The sequence below is a fragment of the Lynx rufus genome, unplaced genomic scaffold (assembly GCF_022079265.1).
Source record: "Lynx rufus isolate CCGP_SWC_20201006 ecotype Redwood Valley unplaced genomic scaffold, mLynRuf1.p SCAF_2, whole genome shotgun sequence".
In the NCBI taxonomy this organism is placed as follows: Eukaryota; Metazoa; Chordata; class Mammalia; order Carnivora; family Felidae; genus Lynx; species Lynx rufus.
The window spans coordinates 198,199,121-198,214,827 of record NW_025814834.1 but is presented as its reverse complement, the minus strand read 5'-3'; the positions used below and the strand labels follow the sequence as shown (position 1 = coordinate 198,214,827).

Sequence of the window (15,707 nt, the reverse complement as noted above, 5' to 3'; positions counted from 1 at the left end):
TCCTGGGCAAGTCAAACCTTTGCTCTCAGCTCCAGCCATGTCTAGGTATCCAGACCAAGCTATAGATGGGAATCCCATTTTCTCTCTTCCTCTCCGTTGACCACATCACACCAATCACTACAGCTGCTCTGTTCGTTCTGCTTTCCAAAGTCAACCCAGGTACCTGGGTGCTGCCCTCACCAGCCAGGAGCCTGGGCCAGATGCGGGGAAGGCGGCCTATCTGAACGAAGGCCAGTGCCTTCCTCACCAGGGCAGGTCCCGTGCACGTGACCTCAGTTTTAGGACCAAGTGCTGTGTTGGATTCTTCAGTTGCTAGCTTTTCCTCCAGGGGACCAGAGCCGGCGAGGCTCACAACCTTGAGCCCTTGTCCCTGCTGACGGTAATTTGTGTTCAGGACCTTGTCCAGCTGAGAGCCTCACATACACCAGATTGTGAAGAGGTTTCAGCAGCACTTTGTTATAATTTGTTTTCCATGAGGCTTTCGGACCATGGGCTGAGCTCAGGCACTTTCTGTAGGAGAATGTTCTGTCTGTAAAGATGGTTATTTCCATTCCTCCGCCCCCATCACCGTGGCCCTGCTGAGGGCTGACCAAGAGGCCAGTCGAACTGCCCTCGTGGCTTTGGGGAGGGCCAAGGCCTGCTGAGTGGATTATCCAGCTATGGCTCCAGCCCTCCCACCTTTGCAGCACAGAAGTGGTCACCCCAGGGACAGCCAGGTATCTGCCTGGGGGAGGGGTGCTGCCTTCTGTCCCTGTAACTGCTTCCCATGTGGCTCAACCTGGCCGCCCAGATTTGTTTTAAAGCTGTGCTGACAGCCTCTTTGTCTCCTTTTGGTATTCACAACAGCCAGGGACTTGATTTTGATGTATTTTAAACCACATTAAATAAAGAGTCTGTTGCCTTACTTGTTTCTCTTTTGACCTTTGTGGTCATTGGTGCTTCTGGATCCATCTAGCCAGCACTGACTTGTCTGGCTCTACTGCAAAGCTTCTGGCTGTGCCCAGCTTTCGTGCATCTTCCAGAGCACCCCTCTGGCTGCCTTCCAGGAATTACCACGGGCTAATGCATTTGAGCTGCCCAAGCAAAGCCGTTGCCAAAGTTGGCATGATACTCATATCCGTAGAAGGATCAGATATTTTTCATTCAAGTCAGAGGTTATCCCTGCCCACTAAGGGTCAGGCTAGTGGTGAAGAAAGATACTACATTTATTTATTTTTGAGTAATCTCTGCACCCAACGTTGGGCTTGAACTCACAACCCCTGGGTTAAGGGTCCCATGCTCTACCACTGAGCCAGCAAGCACCCTGGAGAAAGATACTTTCAGATACAGAAAAGTCAGTGGTGCTGTGGGAGCATAAAGGAGGTCTCTGTCCCCTTCAGCAAGGAGATAGGGGTGGACACCTGGAAAGGAATTGTGACCCAAAAGGCAGGTAGAAGTTTGACAACTTAGTAGTGAAGTAGTTTACCTAGAAATGCAGGTGCCCAGGATGGGTAGTGGGAGATCACCAGGAGCCTGTGTGCCAAGTTAAGTGATTTGGGCTAGATCCACAGGGCAGGAGGAACCACTAAAGGTATTTAGGACATTGGGAAAATCGACAAAGAAGGCATAAGGTAAGGAAACCAGAGAGGCATAGGCCAATTGAGGCCCAAAATCAGATGGCTGGATACTAATCCCTGCTGCTCAGGGCTGTCACAGGCCGCATCCTCTGGCATTGACCTACCTCTGAGTTCTTTTGATTTTGTACATTCCTTGAGAAGACCACATTCTGCATGCAGTCCTGAAGAATGGGCTGGTTTCTTAAACACTCCTGTTCACCCTGCCAAGCCTAGGCACAAAAGCTTAGGCTCCTGTATGGGAGGCATCCTATTGTGGCTTCACCAGCACCCTATTCTCTCCGGAGCCTGGGTTTGGTCTGGCACAAGGGATGGTATGTGAATGCCCAACAAATAAATGGCAGAGACAACTAAAGGGCCCTTCCCTCCAGGCCTCCATGAGCAGTTGTGTCCACACTGGCTGTGACAGTCCTCTCAGAGCCTCTGCCTTTTCTAATCAGGGTCCAAATGGGTTGATACTTTTCTGTGCTGGTCACAATGGTTTCCGTCAAAGATCCTTTGGAAGAAGTCAGGGGAGGCTGCCGCAACTCTTAAAACTCACAAAGCATCTCTGAGAATAACTTCACCCATAGTGGTGTCTCAGGACCTGCCACCATTTTCCTGGAGGAGCCCTGGTTCTCCTCTCTAGCAGCTGGAGGACAGCAGCTTCCCAGTTGTCCTCTCTGCCTGTGCAGACCCCTCCCTCCAACCTCTGGTTATTTAAAAAGTCCTGGGTTAATGTGTCCCCTTCTGGGACAGTCTAGGTGTTGGAAGAACCTGGAAAAGAGCCCCTGCATGGGTGCCTGTGGGAAGGATTAGGTGCAGGAAAGCTGTTCTGCCCATTGGTAGGGGAAGGTGAACAGTGGGGCTCTGCACATTGCCCTGGGGCAGTTATTTGAGACTGCAGGGCAGCCTGGCCAAGGATAAGCCTGTCTCCTGTTGCATCAGATGGTTCTCTGGGGACCTGAGCTGGGAGCCTCTGCCAGGTCTTTAAATAGCTGCCCCATTGATCTGGCCTCCCAGGCAGTGCGGGCAGCGCTGGGTCGCCCTCCATGTGGCGCTCAGGTTTCCCTCCTGGGGGCTGGGGTCAAGTGCCAGGTAATCGCACCGATTTTCCTCTGATCTGGTGCTCCCCACACGCCGTCTCCTAGAACTGGGGAAGGGGAGGGAGGAGGCGTGGTCCCACCACTTCATCAGTGACTGAATATAGCCTCCGCTGCTTACCAGTGAGGAGTGTCTGGGTATTGTGGAGTGAGTGGTATTGCCCTCAAGACTATAGTTGACTTTCAGCACAGGGGATAATGACAGTAACTTCCTGCAGGATTGTTACAGGGATCAAATGCACATAAAATGCTTAACAGGGGACCTGGACTCAATAGACGGTTGTCTTTTCTTGTAGTTTCTTCCTGCTGCTGCTGCTGCTTATAGGCTTATGTATGTATGTGTGTGTATATATATATATATATATATATATATATATATATATATATCTTGTATGCTTATATATATTTTACATGTGTCTGTCCATTTTCTCCCCCCCCCCCCCCACATCCATATCCCTCCACCCTGGCCTTCTGACAAAGCCAGCACCATTTTGTAAGGGACTGTAGCTTCTCCCCAAAACTGATGGGAAAGTGAGATTTTTAGATTGCCATCACACAACAAACATAGCCACCTTAGTTCGGGTGGGCAGGTAAAGTCCAGTGAGAGGGGCAGCCTGGTAACTGTTGTAGGCTCCTCCCATCTCCCAAGCACTAAAAAAAGGTCACTTTCTCTTTAAATGCAAATTACCTCCTGCAAGCTCTGCTTCCACACGCTCAGTTCCCTAGGAGGGGAGCGCTAAGAGCGGAGGGAACCACGCTTCTGCCTCACTCCAGACCCCAAACCTCCAGGTCAGTTGCCCGCTTCCGGGGTGTGGGGGGTGTGGAACATTGCGGGTCCGATGCTGCATTTCGGATCCTGGCTCCCCAGCTGAGGGATCCATTTGGCACACGGCTTTGAAGACTGAGTGTAGGAAATAGATCCCAGGTGGCCCCCAGCCATTCCTGGGAAGCAGGGGCTCCTGCTCTTCTATCAAGACTTTAACTGGGCCAAGCTGCAGCAACGCATGGCAGAGGACGTGCTCCTATCTCCTCTCCACCACACACCCCCTGGGGACCAGCCAGCCGGGTGCCAATTTCAATGCTTATGCCCCCAGTGCCGCCGCCACCATCCTAGAGTGCAGACGCGGGCTTGGTGGCTGCAGCCTGGAGTGAGCAGCTGGGGAAAGCCCCTGTAGAGGGCCCCGGGCCTCCTTCGGGAGGACCTCGGCAGACCTGAGACTTAGGGGGTGGAGCTGGACCGGAGGCTGAGCGGTACCAGCCACAGGCGCAGCCATTGTTGGAGGCCAAGACAGCCAGCTGCCCGACCACTCACCCCACCCTGGCTGCAGCTGAAGCGGAGCAGGGCCTTTCTGACCGGGGACGGTGAAGCAGCAGGAAGCCTGTCCCAGGGAACTTCTGGGAGTTGCCTGATGTTTGCAGTTGGGGGTGGGCGGAAGAGGAGGGATGCCAGCGTAGAAGTAGCGGAACCCACAGTGAACTCTGTCCCGGAGGCTGTGGCTTCTCTCTCCGTCCCCCACCCACTGCTTGACACCGAGGTCTTCCCAGGTGCCCCCACCCACACCTTGGTCACCGCCCTTTGCTGACAGGGTTTGTCAGCATCTGCCTGGACACTCGATTAAATAGAAGAAGTTAATACACCCCTAATCCTCAACTGGCCTCTCCTGCCAGCTCACATCCACCCTGCCCCTCCCCTCCGTGTTTCCTCTCCCAGGTCCGCCCCCTCAGCTCCTGGGACAGGAAATCCCAACAGCAGAGGAACGGTGTCTGGTCCAGCCCTTTCACGCAGGGCTCAGGTTTTCAGTTAGGGCTGGAGGGCAGGTGGGAGACCTGGGATGGGTCATGGAAGGTCCTTCACGTACACATCCAAGACCCTAGCAGTGAGGCGCCGACATCTGGCCCTGCCCACACTTGACAGAGAAGGGGACAGAGGTCCCAGTTGGTATGAGGGGACAGTTAAGTGTTCCCAGGGCCCTTCCTTTGCAGCTCTCAGGGGTTGCTGGGGGAAGTGACGACTTAGCCTCTCATTGTCTCAGTGGGTCCTGAGGCTCAGCCAGCATCCAATGGAGGACAAGAAGAAGAAAAGGAGTCCCAAGCCCTGCCTGACCCAGCCAGCCCAGGCCCCGGGCACATTACGAAGGGTCCCTGTGCCCACCAGCCACAGCGGCTCCTTAGCCCTGGGACTCCCTCATCTGCCATCCCCCAAGCAGCGAGCCAAGTTCAAGAGGTGGGTACAGAAGAAAAGTAGGGCAAGGAGGGAGGGACCCCCAACTCAAGCCTTGTGGGAAGGAAGTAAAGCCAACCTTAGCCTAGTTACTTAGCAATGATTGATGCCTTCCCTTGGACTAAGAACTCGGAGATGCCTCAGACCCAGTCCTTGTCCTCAGTGTAGGGAAAAGGCTAGATGGGTCACTGGGATCCCACACTGTGCTGATGCCCTCAGCAGGGAGTGAGCAGTGCTGCCGGAAAGTGACAGGCTGTGGGGCACACCGGGCAGAGACAATGTCTAAGCTGAAGGGCTTGCCTGACATAAGTACGGAAGAAATACATTGCCTGGAAGGTTCCCAGAATCACAGGTGGTTGGGGGCCCTGGAGTGTCATGGAGCAGGAGATGGTAAGGGGATGCTCAGGAGTACAATTTGAATTTTCTGCTTAATTTTTCTTAATGGTAGGGAATTTACACCTTACCCTAAATGTGTCCCTGTTAGTGTCCCGCTAAACACCAGGTGTTCTTTCTCCCATTACTGTGCCTCCCTGTGGCTTTGCACACTACCTGCCCAAGAGATATGGCTGGGGATGACCACAGTAGGGTGTCACTGAAGCTCAGGGCTGGAGCAGGAACAGAGGAAATGAGACAGAAGAGAAGGTTCTGGTGGGTAAGGGAGGGGCAGACTGGGAAGGGTCCTTCAGTGTTTCCCTGGGGACAAAGAAAATTCAAAACCGTTTTGAAATAGAAGAGGAGCGTAGAAAGACATTTTTGGGAGAGGTAAGAGGGCTCTAGTGGCAATAAGGAGTAACTGTCCCCAGTGAGGACAAGTGATTCACCCAAAGCCACGGGAGGAATGAGTGCAGGGCTCAGACGAGAACCCCAAAGCCGCCTTCCAGGCATGGTTCTGGCTATGAGTGTCATCTGCAGAAAAAGACTTCTTTTGACCTCTTCTGCCTACCCCTCCTCACCCGCTCCCTTCCCTTCCCAATCCTGGTGCCAGGGTAGAAGAGAAGAACAAACATCCCTTTATGGTCGGGAGTAGATAGGAAGATGAATTAGTGCATAGACAGATGGCATAAAAGACTTTGGGGTACCAGGCCGCCCCCACCCTGTGACCATGGTCCATGCCCACCCCACCCAGGGTAGGCAAGGAGAAATGCCGCCCGGTGCTGGCCGGAAGTGGGGGTGGCTCTGCAGGCACCCCGCTGCAGCACTCGTTTCTGACCGAGGGGACGGACGTCTATGAGATGGAGGGGGGACTGTTGAACCTGCTCAATGATTTTCATTCAGGCCGGCTGCAGGCCTTCGGTGAGTCCCATGGGCTGGGCTGAGAGGGTGGGGGCAGGGGCAGACACGGCTGGAGGGCCTGGTCTCTGGGCGGTGGCTGGGGCCAGGGTCCCAAGCTGCTCCCAGGGCTCAGACAGGTGTTGTCCAGGGAAGGAATGCTCCTTTGAGCAGTTGGAGCACGTGCGGGAGATGCAGGAGAAGCTGGCCCGGCTGCACTTCAGCCTAGACGTGTGTGGGGAAGAGGAGGAAGAGGAGGAGGAAGAGGACGGGGTCACTGAGGGACTGCCAGAGGAGCAGAAGAAGACGATGGCCGACCGAAACCTGGACCAGCTGCTTAGCAATGTGGGTCAGGGCTGGGTGCTTTGGTTCTTGGGGACATTAGAGGGTGGGGGAGGTACATCATCCTAAGACTAGTCCTGGACCCGGGGTGAAAAGCTGGGGGGTGCATGGAGCCTCAACCCCCACCAGAAGATGGCTGGAAAAGCATCTGGGTCTGGGCCTGGTGCCTCTCCCGACAGAAACCTCCTTTTCTCTCTGTCGACAGCTGGAAGATCTTAGTAACTCTATGTATCCTTTTCAAGGGACCTTGGCAGCATGTACATGTGTCCCCACCTCCCACAGAAGAAATCAGTTTTCTTCTCCTCACCACCCTCTAGGAGTATTTACAATATAACCAACATCTCCCCTTTCAGTCCTGCTAAAGCGGAATTGGCCACAAACTGCCCCCATGCAGAGTTCTCCCGAATATCAGGAGAAAAGCCATTGCAGGGAATGTGATTTATCTACTTATGAAAATCTCTGCAAGTGAGGCCTCTGGCTGGCTCCGTCGGTAGAGCAGGGTACTCTTGATCTCAGGAACACGAGTTCAAGCCCCATGTTGGCAGAAAATCTTTGCAAGCACTTTACTGACACCATGGCAAAACTTGCCTGACGTCTTTCTACTTTTTCAACATTCAACAATTATTTTTCACTGATTTAGATGATCTCCGCATCTAGTCTCAGCCAGAAGTAGTGCGGGTGCATGTAACTGCATGATCTAGAGCGAAAGAGCAGGCGGGGGGGGGGGGGGGGGCTGGTGGGAGGGGAGGGAAGCCACCCAGCAAGAAGGGCAGGTGTGGACTGCAACCTGGACCACAGACCACCTGAGTCCTTCGCCCCTGCCCCTTTGTGCAATTGAGGAAACTAAGCCTGTTTAGGATGGGGAGACAGGGCTGGAAAGACTGGGGTCCAAAGCATCGCAATCCTTGACTGGCACAGACAGAAGTTGCACCTGGCCGAGAATGCCGAGCCTGAGGAGCAGTCAGCTGTGTAGGTGTCGGACCCAGGACCAGACTGCCTCTCTCATTCCCTTCAAACTGTGACTTTTTACGAACTCGATCGGGTATTCCGCGGCCCCCCAGGTGCTACGGGGGAGGGGGGCGCTGGATGAAATTAAACCAGAAAGAAAGACACCGGCTCCGTGTGCTCCCTCCCCTCCTTGCGCCTTTACTCGGCCGGGGACCGCAGGCCCGGGCCTCCGCAGAGACACCGCTGCGCGACACACTGGTTTAGGCGGAACCGCTCAGGAGCTGGAATTCCCAGCGTAGTTCTGGAAGCTGGAGTTGGAGGCAGGTGCCAGGAGCTGGCGGCCACCGCGGGAGGAGCAAGGTTGCCGTGGAGACGGCGGGGGCGGGGCCTGTGCGCGGCGCGGACTAGTGACGCACGGCGCAGGCGCGCGGCAGGCGGCCGGTCCGTTGGCGCCCGGATGGAGCGGGAGCGGTTGCTTCGCGGGGTGTCGGTGCTGCAGGTGCGGAGCGGGCTGGGAGTGCATGATTCCCACCACGGGGTCTCGGACTGGGGTCTTCGAACTAGATGAAGCTACCACGTTCGGCCACCTACCCTCGTGCCCGCCTCCGGAGTTACCGACCCACCCCCACCGCCCTGACGAATGCTGGGACCCACGGGCCCCCCCGGCCTTCCACTCCCACCACACGTTCCTGCGGGATCCAGGAAGTGGCGGGAAGGGCCTCAAATCGAAGAGGGGGATCCAGTCCAGCATCCTCCCTTGAACCCCCGGAGACTGTTCTGACAGCGTCACCTATCCTTTTCCCGCGGCCAGGTCCCCTCTTAGAGTCACTGGGATGAGCTCTCCAGGAGAATCCTCCAGGAACCCCCCCACTTTTGCAGTGATAAGCGTTTTCTTTCCCCCTTATTCTTCACACCAGGCCTGCGTCCGGGGCTTCTTGGTCCGACGCCACATCCAGAGACTGCGAGATGAGTATGAGGCTGTTGTACGCGAAATCGAGGGTGACCTGGGCACGCTTCAGTGGACAGAGGGTTGGATTCCCAGGCCCCAGTTTCTCCCAGAGGTAGTACAAACCCCAGTGGAAGAAGGGAGGGAAAGGAGGGACCTGGGCAGGGGATTCGAGGAAACGGTAGAAACCACCCTTCCTATTGACAAGTTTTTCTCAGTGGAAGGACCAGCAGACTCCACTCCTCATATCCCAGTCCTTAGTCCTTACTGCCTTATACGCTAAATCTTGGCACCCAGAAATTTGGAAGGTTTAGCTGTCAGGTTCTCCTACTTCTGTTTTCTCAGAAAGCAAAATCCCATCGGACCTGTAAACCCCAAGAGAGGGCACCAAATCCAGAACAGCAATGGCGGGGCCGCTTCTCATGTAAAGAACCTGAGAGAGAAGCTGTCTTTGGAGAGATGATGCTGAAGCAGTCAGGACAGAGCTCAGCAAACTCGGGAAGTCTTCCCTGCAGAGGTGACAGTCCCCCGCCTCAGGATGAGCACAGCAGGCAAGCCAGGAATCCCAGCCAAGAGGAGACCAGAGCTATGTCAGGGATGGAAAACCCAGGTACCTCTCTGCCTAGACTGAGGACAAACCCCTGACACTCTCTGAGCCTTAGCTTTCCCATCTGAAACGCCAAAGGCTTGTGCTAGATAAGCTGCATCTCTCTTCTTCCCGATGCCTGGTTAAGGGCAACTTCGGGGTGGGCAGGAGGAGAGTGTCAGGGCCAAATGATAGGCCAGTGCCCAGTGTATACCCCTAAAAGCCTTCTCCCTTTTTCCCTCCCTCCTTCACAGAAGCTGTAGGTCCAGAACTGCCCCACAGCCAGACCAAGCTTCAGGAACTCCAGTACCACCACAGCCACTTGGCCATGGAACTGCTGTGGCTACAACAGGCCATCAATAGCCGTAAGGAGGTAGCCACTAATTTGAAGCCTTTTCTGCACGTTTAGGGCCAAGGGAGGAGGTTAGGGAAAAGCCTCCTGCTATGCTCAGACAGTCCTGCCTGGTACAGTGTCTTTTCTCTTCCCCAACAGTACCTAATTCTCAAACAGACACTGACATCCCCGGAGGCGAGCCAGATGAGAGACAAGCCCAGCATGTGCCCAGACCACAGGGCTCAGACCTGTGTGAGGGCTGGGTCACAAACAAGCCCACCACTGAAAGACAAGTTCTACAGAGAGAGGACCATTAAAGACCCAGACCATGTAGATAACTCCTCCTGGAGGCTGAAATCACAACCCCACAAGTCCCTGGAAAGCCTGGCCACTACAGACAAAACCACTGCTGGGGTCAAGTACAGGGATCCATGCAACAGGAGGGCTAGAGCACAGCTGCCCACACTGTCCAATAACCAGGCCTTAGAGAACAGGCTCACTAGAGAGCCATACCGTGGAGGGCCCTGCCTGCAGTTGATGAGAGTCCCGGAGGACCAGATCCCCAAAGGCCTCGAACCTAGGGGCTACTGTTCTGAAAAAGCCAGGATGCAGGTGCCCACACTCGGTGAGGACCCGGATATTGAGGATAAGTCTCCCAGAAAGCCAGAACGCAAAGAGCCTGATTGCCAAAGAGCTAGGCCACGAGAGTTGGACCTCTCAGAGGACCATGGCATCTGGGATGAGACCTTGGCAGAGCATGGTGGCCAGGATCTCTGGGAGACTAAGCCACCCAAGGGCCAGATCCCTAGTGAGAAAAGCTCCAGAGATAGAACCTCCAGTGAACCTAGCCATGAACAATCGACAAACCAGAGGGCTGTACCATGGCGATCGAGGCCACCTAAGAAACTGTCTTTGACAGAGTCTGCCCACACAGGAGAGGACCACTGGAAGGACAAGCCATGGAAAACAGGACCACCAGGCTAGACCCTGGGGAGCCAGGGCCTCATCCTTGCTCCCTGGTACTAGCTCTACCTCCTGCCCTTGGCCATTGGTGGCTCATGGGGCCAAGAGAGGCTGGAGCAGAGAGCTGGCACCGGTATAGGGAGGGGTGGGAGGATACGCTTTCATCTTCCGCCTGTGGCTTACTCCAAATTTGGGGGCAGGGAGTTACCTGGGATAAGTAAAGTGGGGAGCCTGGTGGAGAATAAAGGTTTTTCTTGGCTTCTGCACCTGGCTGTGTTTGTCTTCTGCCTCTGTTTAGGACAGACACTGGGGCCCACGTGTTCCTTTCCTGCTGGCATGGGGCATCTTCCCCAGGGCTGGGAACCACAGTCCAGGGGCAGACTGGCCATCCTTAGGAACAGTCCCCAAAGCTGATCCACCTTTGAGCTCAGCCCTTGGGCTGCAGGGTGGCAGAGAGCTTCAGAGAATTCCTCCCTCTATCCAGTATTGGAACATCTGTGTTTCAGTGCAATCTCCACCACTGCCTCCCTCACTGAGCCCCAGGGTCTTCCCTTCCAGTGTAGTGATCAGATCCACCCTACTCTGTGTGGCTGGATGAGACCCTGAACACAGACAGATGCTCCTGCGGAGTCTCTCCCCACCTTCCTGGGCGAGGGTGCAGGACTCCGCCTCTGATTGGCACTGCTCCCAGCCTGCCTAGTTGCCTGGCAACAGCTCCGCGTCTCTTGCCGAGGACACACTATGGCCAGTGGTGGCAATCCAGCAGCCAAGAGGGTAGTGGTATACCGGAATGGGGACCCCTTCTCCCCAGGCTGCCAGCTGGTGGTGAGTCAACGCCGCTTTCCCACCCTGGAGACCTTCCTCTGTGAGGTGACATCGGCTGTGCAGGCCCCAGTGGCTGTGCGGGCCCTCTATACGCCTTGTCATGGCCACCCTGTCACGGACCTGGCGGACCTGCAGAACGGAGGGCAGTATGTGGCTGCTGGCTTTGAAAGATTCCGCAAGCTTCGGTGAGTGGGCTGGGGCTGCTTAGGGCCTTGGGAGGGAGGTAATTGCAAGCGCAGTAGCACGTGTTCAGTACTACGTACGTGCAGGCACTTTACGTGTTCTCCTCTGGAATATGGCAGCCCTACGCAGGAGGTGGTCTTATCCCTGTTCTTTAGAAGACAATCAAGGAAACCTGCGTAAGAGTACCCAAAAAATAGTGGAGTCATGGCTCTGGGTGAAGTCTGATGTTCATGCCCACCACCGTCAGGACCAGAACATTCTCCAGCAGGTTGAGCCCCTTTTTCCAAAGGCTCTTGATTGGATTCTACCACCATCACCACCAAACACTTAAATCCATCTAGCACTTCCTCCTTGCTGTGGTTAGGTCTCCTATGCTCCCCACTGGGCTGGGGCCACCCCCTTTGCAGGGTAGGACCATGCCTTCCAAGATGGGAAAAGAATTTGAGCATCTGAGCTTCCAGGTGCTACTGAGCTGTTGATGGTAGCATAAGGAGCAAGGGGTGGGAAGTCATTCAGACTTAGAACCTGGGCCCTGTCACCTGTTACTTCTTTGTTACTTTAGATGAGTACTTAGCTTTCAGTCTTCTAGAAAATGAGATAAAACCTCATGAATGAGAAAACTTCTGAGCTACAGTAAGATGCTTAATGAACTAGTTTCTCTTGACCTTTAATCTTAATGGTTTGTGTCTGAGACCCCGGTCTGGGTGGTCAGCCTGATGCAGGGCCCTAAGGCAGGCTCAAAGGTCAGGATGTTTCTGGACTGAGGTGTCTTGAGACTGGCCCAGTGGGAATGGATACCTGCTAAGCTGAGCCCCAGACCCTCACTCTGGCAGCTGGCAGGGTGTTGAGGTCCCAGGCTCCTGAGATGACCTGTGACCCATCTGTCTTTTCAGCTATTTACCCCCTGGACAGAAGGCTCCAGGTGGAAAGAGCAGCAGACTACCAGTGAGTGGGGGTGGGTGGGTGGGTGCTGGCTTCTAGCCCTCTGTCTTCTCCCTGCTCTTGGGATTGTTCCCAGTTCGGTCTGGGAAGTCAGGGGCCCTGGAAGTAGCAGGATCTGCTGCTGGGAGGCAGGGCACTCTCCACACCCTCTCTGGAGCCAGCTGCTACCCTTCCTGGGGTGCAGGATTTCAAGATGCTATCCCTTGCTCCTTTCCCAGCCTCTCCCTTTACCTCCAGGTTGTGGTCCCCAAAGGAAAAAGGAAGCTGTAAAACACACGAGGGCAAGGGGATGGTTGGAATGTGACCTCAGGGAGGGAGAAGCTCCCTTTGGTGAAAGGTGTGACCAGTCCCATCCCTCCTTGTCCCCTCCTTCAACCACCCTACCCACCTCAGACGAACCCACCCCTAACCAAAGGCCTCAACTGTCTTCTGATCTGAGGGCCTGACTTGGGTTTCAGGATCCTCCTGAGACTCACTGCCCATGTGATGGGACCTGTGGACCACGACCACCAGCAGGTTCCCCCTGCTATATCCAGTGAGTGCTGGTGTCGGGGAGCAGGAGCACAGATTTTGTTTCAGTAAGACCAAGATGTGGGTGGGATTGTTCCAGAAGCCCCTGGTCTCTGATGGGGATATAAAAAGTCCCAACATGCCTGATGGGTGAAAATGGACCAATGTTCTTAGACCATTTTCTGGCCCTGTGCTACCCTTCTTCCTCTCATACGTGCTAGGGACTCTTCTCCTTACCAGGCTGCTCTTTGTCCCAGTGTGTTCAGGAATGGGGACCTGTTAAGTCCCCCATTTAGCCTGAAGCTGTCCCAGGCGGCCAGCGAGGACTGGAAAACAGTGTTGAAGCTCCTGACTGAGAAGGCCAAACTACAGACCGGAGCTGTGTGCAAGTGAGTATGGGGACTGAGGAGACCCAAAAGTCCCTGGAGGGCATCTCCCTACAGTTTTCGGCTGTCCTTAAGGACAACAAGGCAAAAGAAAACATGTTTCCCCAAATGGCACTTCCTTCTATGCTGAGCCCTTGGAGCCCGGCAGAGCCTAGGAGACTGGCCCAGATGTCCAGAGGGCAAGTGGCCAAAGGGTACCTTGGAATAGTTGTACCCAACCCGTCACAGTCTGCTAAACATGAACAGGGATCTTGTCTACCGGCCCTTACCCACCTACCTCTCTCTCCCAGACTCTGCACCCTGGAAGGGCTCCCAGTGTCAGCAAGAGAGGCTCTGGTGAATGGCCATTACTATGTGGCTGTGGGAAAGGATGAGTTCAAGGCCCTCCCCTATCTGGAGCTGCTGGTGCCTAGCCCCTCACTGCCCAGGGGCTGCTGGTATGTATGTGTGAGGCGGTGGGTAGCAGGGTAGAGCAGCGGAAGCCACCCTGATTCCATGCCTTTCTCTGCCTACTATAAACTTTTTCTTTTTTTTTGTTGCAGGCACCCTCCAGACCCAAAGTCTAGGCCTCACAAGCAGCGGGTAGGTGATGGGGGAGGCCACGGGAGGCAGGAAAGATGAGGGGTGACTGGCTGACCTCTCCTCCAGCTCAGGCTCTCACCACATGTCCCTGCGTCCTCTCAGTCACCTTGTGAAACAGAGGCTATCGTTCCCATTTTCTAGTGGAGACACTGAAGTTCAAAGGAGTGAACTAATTTGTGCAGGATGGCACAATTATTGAGTGGCAGGGGCCAGACCAGAACCTGGTCTAAGAGACAGCTCAACCAGGCTCCTCGAAGATCTTTAGACTGAGTTGCTGGTCCTAAAGCCTTTCTGCCAGGTTGGATGCTGGGAGAAAAAACTGGCATATCTGACATAGCAAGATCCAAAGGAGCTTATCCGCTCCCCAGCTGATCCCAGACCTGAGCCCTCCCAAAAGATGAGCCAGTGAGCACTGGGGGGCTCGGGGGCACAGCCTGGCTTCACTGGGCTTCTTGAGTGCCAGGCACCAGCTGTTCTGTCCCTGGATAAGGCAGCCTGATGGGAAGAGGGAGCCAGGAGGGAGCATGCAGGCTATGAAGATGGACGGCATCTCTCCCAAGCTCCCGCAGACACCAAGGGCATTCAAGCGTGGCCTGGCAGGAGAGAAGGCAAGAAGAGCCAGCATCCACAGCCCAAGCCCAGTCTTCCCTCTACAGGCCCATGGCCACGGGGCACAGGCAACCCAGGCCTCTACAAAGGAGCCAAGCCAAATTGAGCCATCTGCTTTTCATGCCAGACGCCAGCAGGCCATTCAGCCAAGAAGCAGGCTCCCCACTCTCTCATTTCCATCAGGTGAGGGGACCCTGGGACCCTCTCACCCACCCTCTGACAGGGATCCAGGATGGTCCCTGCTGTCATGGGAGAGGTCTATGGGGGCAGAATGCCTGGGTACAGGGCCGGCCCTGACCTCAGCACAAATCTTTCCTGCTCCCCCATGTGCACATGCGGTCCCTGGCCTCTTCGCAGGGACCTGGCAATACAGAAAGAGGCACAGGGAAACTCAAAGCACTGAAACTTCAGCGGGGGGTTTGAAAGGGATGGAGGCCAAAGGCCTGCCTGGGAGCTATGCTGCCATCCTCTGAGGTAGTAGGGAACGTGGAGCAAGGCTCAGGGGAGGGCAGGGGGAGGGGCTGGGAGAGAAGGTCAAGGGAATGATGGCTCCTCAGCCTGGGCATCAGCCCGCACTGCGTCCCTCATCAGGAGTCAAAGGAGTATATGAGGCTCCCCACCCAAGGAAGGAGACAGCGGGGGCCCAGGAAGTGCCAGATGATGAAGACACCTGTGCAGAGGAACCCTTGGATCAGGTGTGCCGGGGCTGGAAGCAGTATGTTGGTTCAGGAGTTCTGAGCTGGAATCGCAGCCCTGGGTCCCAGGGGCAGTTCCCCCTTGGCGCCGTAAGCAGATTGAACTCTCCAAGCCCAACCTCCTACCTTGTTAAATGAAAAGCAGATCCAGATTTCTAGTCTCTTCCTTTCCTGGGGTCAGAAACTTCGGCTGAGGGCTGGAGACAAGGGATGCTAATGCTCCATTATGTACGGCCTTCCGCCTCCTCCAGAGGGCAGCGCAGATGGTGGACGAGGCCCTGTGCCTGGAAAAGCAGCCTGGGACTGGGGCAGGGATCTCAGCCTCAGCCCTGTCTCTGCCATCTTGGGCACCAGCAGCTCCAGCCGGGAACTGGGGCGTCCACTCTGCAGCCACCATTTGTCCTTGCCTCCAGCAGCCTGTTCCAGGGGACCCAGCGCCCCGCCTGGGCTCACAGGATACCCTGTAGCCCTCTCAGCCCTGCCCCACTCTTCTGCTCCTAAACCCACATCCTAGTCTTACTTTCCTTTGAATAGAGCAGCCCTAGCCATGGAGGCCATGTCCTTAAGGGATTATCTGGCCAGAGAGAAGAGGAGCCAACCAACCTTTGTAGCCAGGAGAGACTACAAACTTGAGAGCAGGCCTGTCACAATAAAAGAATACTTACTATCCT

At 55.2% G+C, this 15,707-nt stretch overlaps 3 protein-coding genes across 5 annotated transcripts; all 3 read left to right on the top strand.

The window, feature by feature from the left end:
• Positions 1-3,156: 3,156 nt before the first annotated feature.
• CCDC28B (coiled-coil domain containing 28B) lies at positions 3,157-7,639 on the top strand. Of its 2 annotated transcripts, XM_047082648.1 has the most exons (6): positions 3,165-3,484; positions 4,729-4,919; positions 6,043-6,209; positions 6,337-6,530; positions 6,733-6,755; positions 7,446-7,639. In XM_047082648.1, exons 2-6 carry the CDS (start codon positions 4,756-4,758, stop codon positions 7,498-7,500), a joined length of 603 nt encoding a protein of 200 aa, XP_046938604.1. In that variant the 5' UTR covers positions 3,165-3,484; positions 4,729-4,755; the 3' UTR covers positions 7,501-7,639. The 2 variants fall into 2 exon arrangements, with proteins under 2 accessions (XP_046938603.1, XP_046938604.1); XM_047082647.1 differs by lacking the exon at positions 7,446-7,639 and having other exon boundaries at positions 3,157-3,484; positions 6,733-7,242.
• A 259-nt stretch (positions 7,640-7,898) lies between these two features.
• On the top strand, positions 7,899-10,570 carry IQCC (IQ motif containing C). 2 transcript variants are annotated; one of them, XM_047082645.1, is made up of 5 exons: positions 7,899-7,974; positions 8,393-8,536; positions 8,767-9,031; positions 9,262-9,380; positions 9,501-10,570. In XM_047082645.1, the coding sequence occupies exons 1-5, from the start codon at positions 7,933-7,935 to the stop codon at positions 10,323-10,325; spliced, it is 1,395 nt and encodes a 464-aa protein (XP_046938601.1). In that variant the 5' UTR covers positions 7,899-7,932; the 3' UTR covers positions 10,326-10,570. The 2 variants fall into 2 exon arrangements, with proteins under 2 accessions (XP_046938601.1, XP_046938600.1); XM_047082644.1 differs by lacking the exon at positions 7,899-7,974 and having other exon boundaries at positions 7,985-8,536.
• A 70-nt stretch (positions 10,571-10,640) lies between these two features.
• On the top strand, positions 10,641-15,705 carry DCDC2B (doublecortin domain containing 2B). Its single transcript, XM_047082650.1, has 9 exons — positions 10,641-11,314; positions 12,206-12,257; positions 12,713-12,789; positions 13,022-13,153; positions 13,441-13,587; positions 13,693-13,732; positions 14,293-14,524; positions 14,933-15,036; positions 15,288-15,705. Exons 1-9 carry the CDS (start codon positions 11,046-11,048, stop codon positions 15,501-15,503), a joined length of 1,269 nt encoding a protein of 422 aa, XP_046938606.1. The 5' UTR covers positions 10,641-11,045; the 3' UTR covers positions 15,504-15,705.
• The last annotated feature ends 2 nt before the right edge of the window (positions 15,706-15,707 follow it).

Excerpts from the sequence above, each read along its gene's own strand:
- CCDC28B (XM_047082647.1), top strand. The coding sequence starts at position 4,756 with ATGGAGGACAAGAAGAAGAAAAGGAGTCCCAAGCCCTGCCTGACCCAG. Across the intron at positions 6,210-6,336 it reads AGGCCGGCTGCAGGCCTTCG|GGAAGGAATGCTCCTTTGAG; the intron begins GTGAGTCCCATG and ends GGTGTTGTCCAG. Across the intron at positions 6,531-6,732 it reads TGGACCAGCTGCTTAGCAAT|CTGGAAGATCTTAGTAACTC; the intron begins GTGGGTCAGGGC and ends CTCTGTCGACAG.
- IQCC (XM_047082644.1), top strand. The coding sequence starts at position 8,309 with ATGAGCTCTCCAGGAGAATCCTCCAGGAACCCCCCCACTTTTGCAGTG. Across the intron at positions 8,537-8,766 it reads GGCCCCAGTTTCTCCCAGAG|AAAGCAAAATCCCATCGGAC; the intron begins GTAGTACAAACC and ends CTGTTTTCTCAG. Across the intron at positions 9,381-9,500 it reads CCATCAATAGCCGTAAGGAG|TACCTAATTCTCAAACAGAC; the intron begins GTAGCCACTAAT and ends CTTCCCCAACAG.
- DCDC2B (XM_047082650.1), top strand. The coding sequence starts at position 11,046 with ATGGCCAGTGGTGGCAATCCAGCAGCCAAGAGGGTAGTGGTATACCGG. Across the intron at positions 13,588-13,692 it reads TCACTGCCCAGGGGCTGCTG|GCACCCTCCAGACCCAAAGT; the intron begins GTATGTATGTGT and ends TTTTTGTTGCAG. Across the intron at positions 13,733-14,292 it reads CTAGGCCTCACAAGCAGCGG|CTCCCGCAGACACCAAGGGC; the intron begins GTAGGTGATGGG and ends ATCTCTCCCAAG.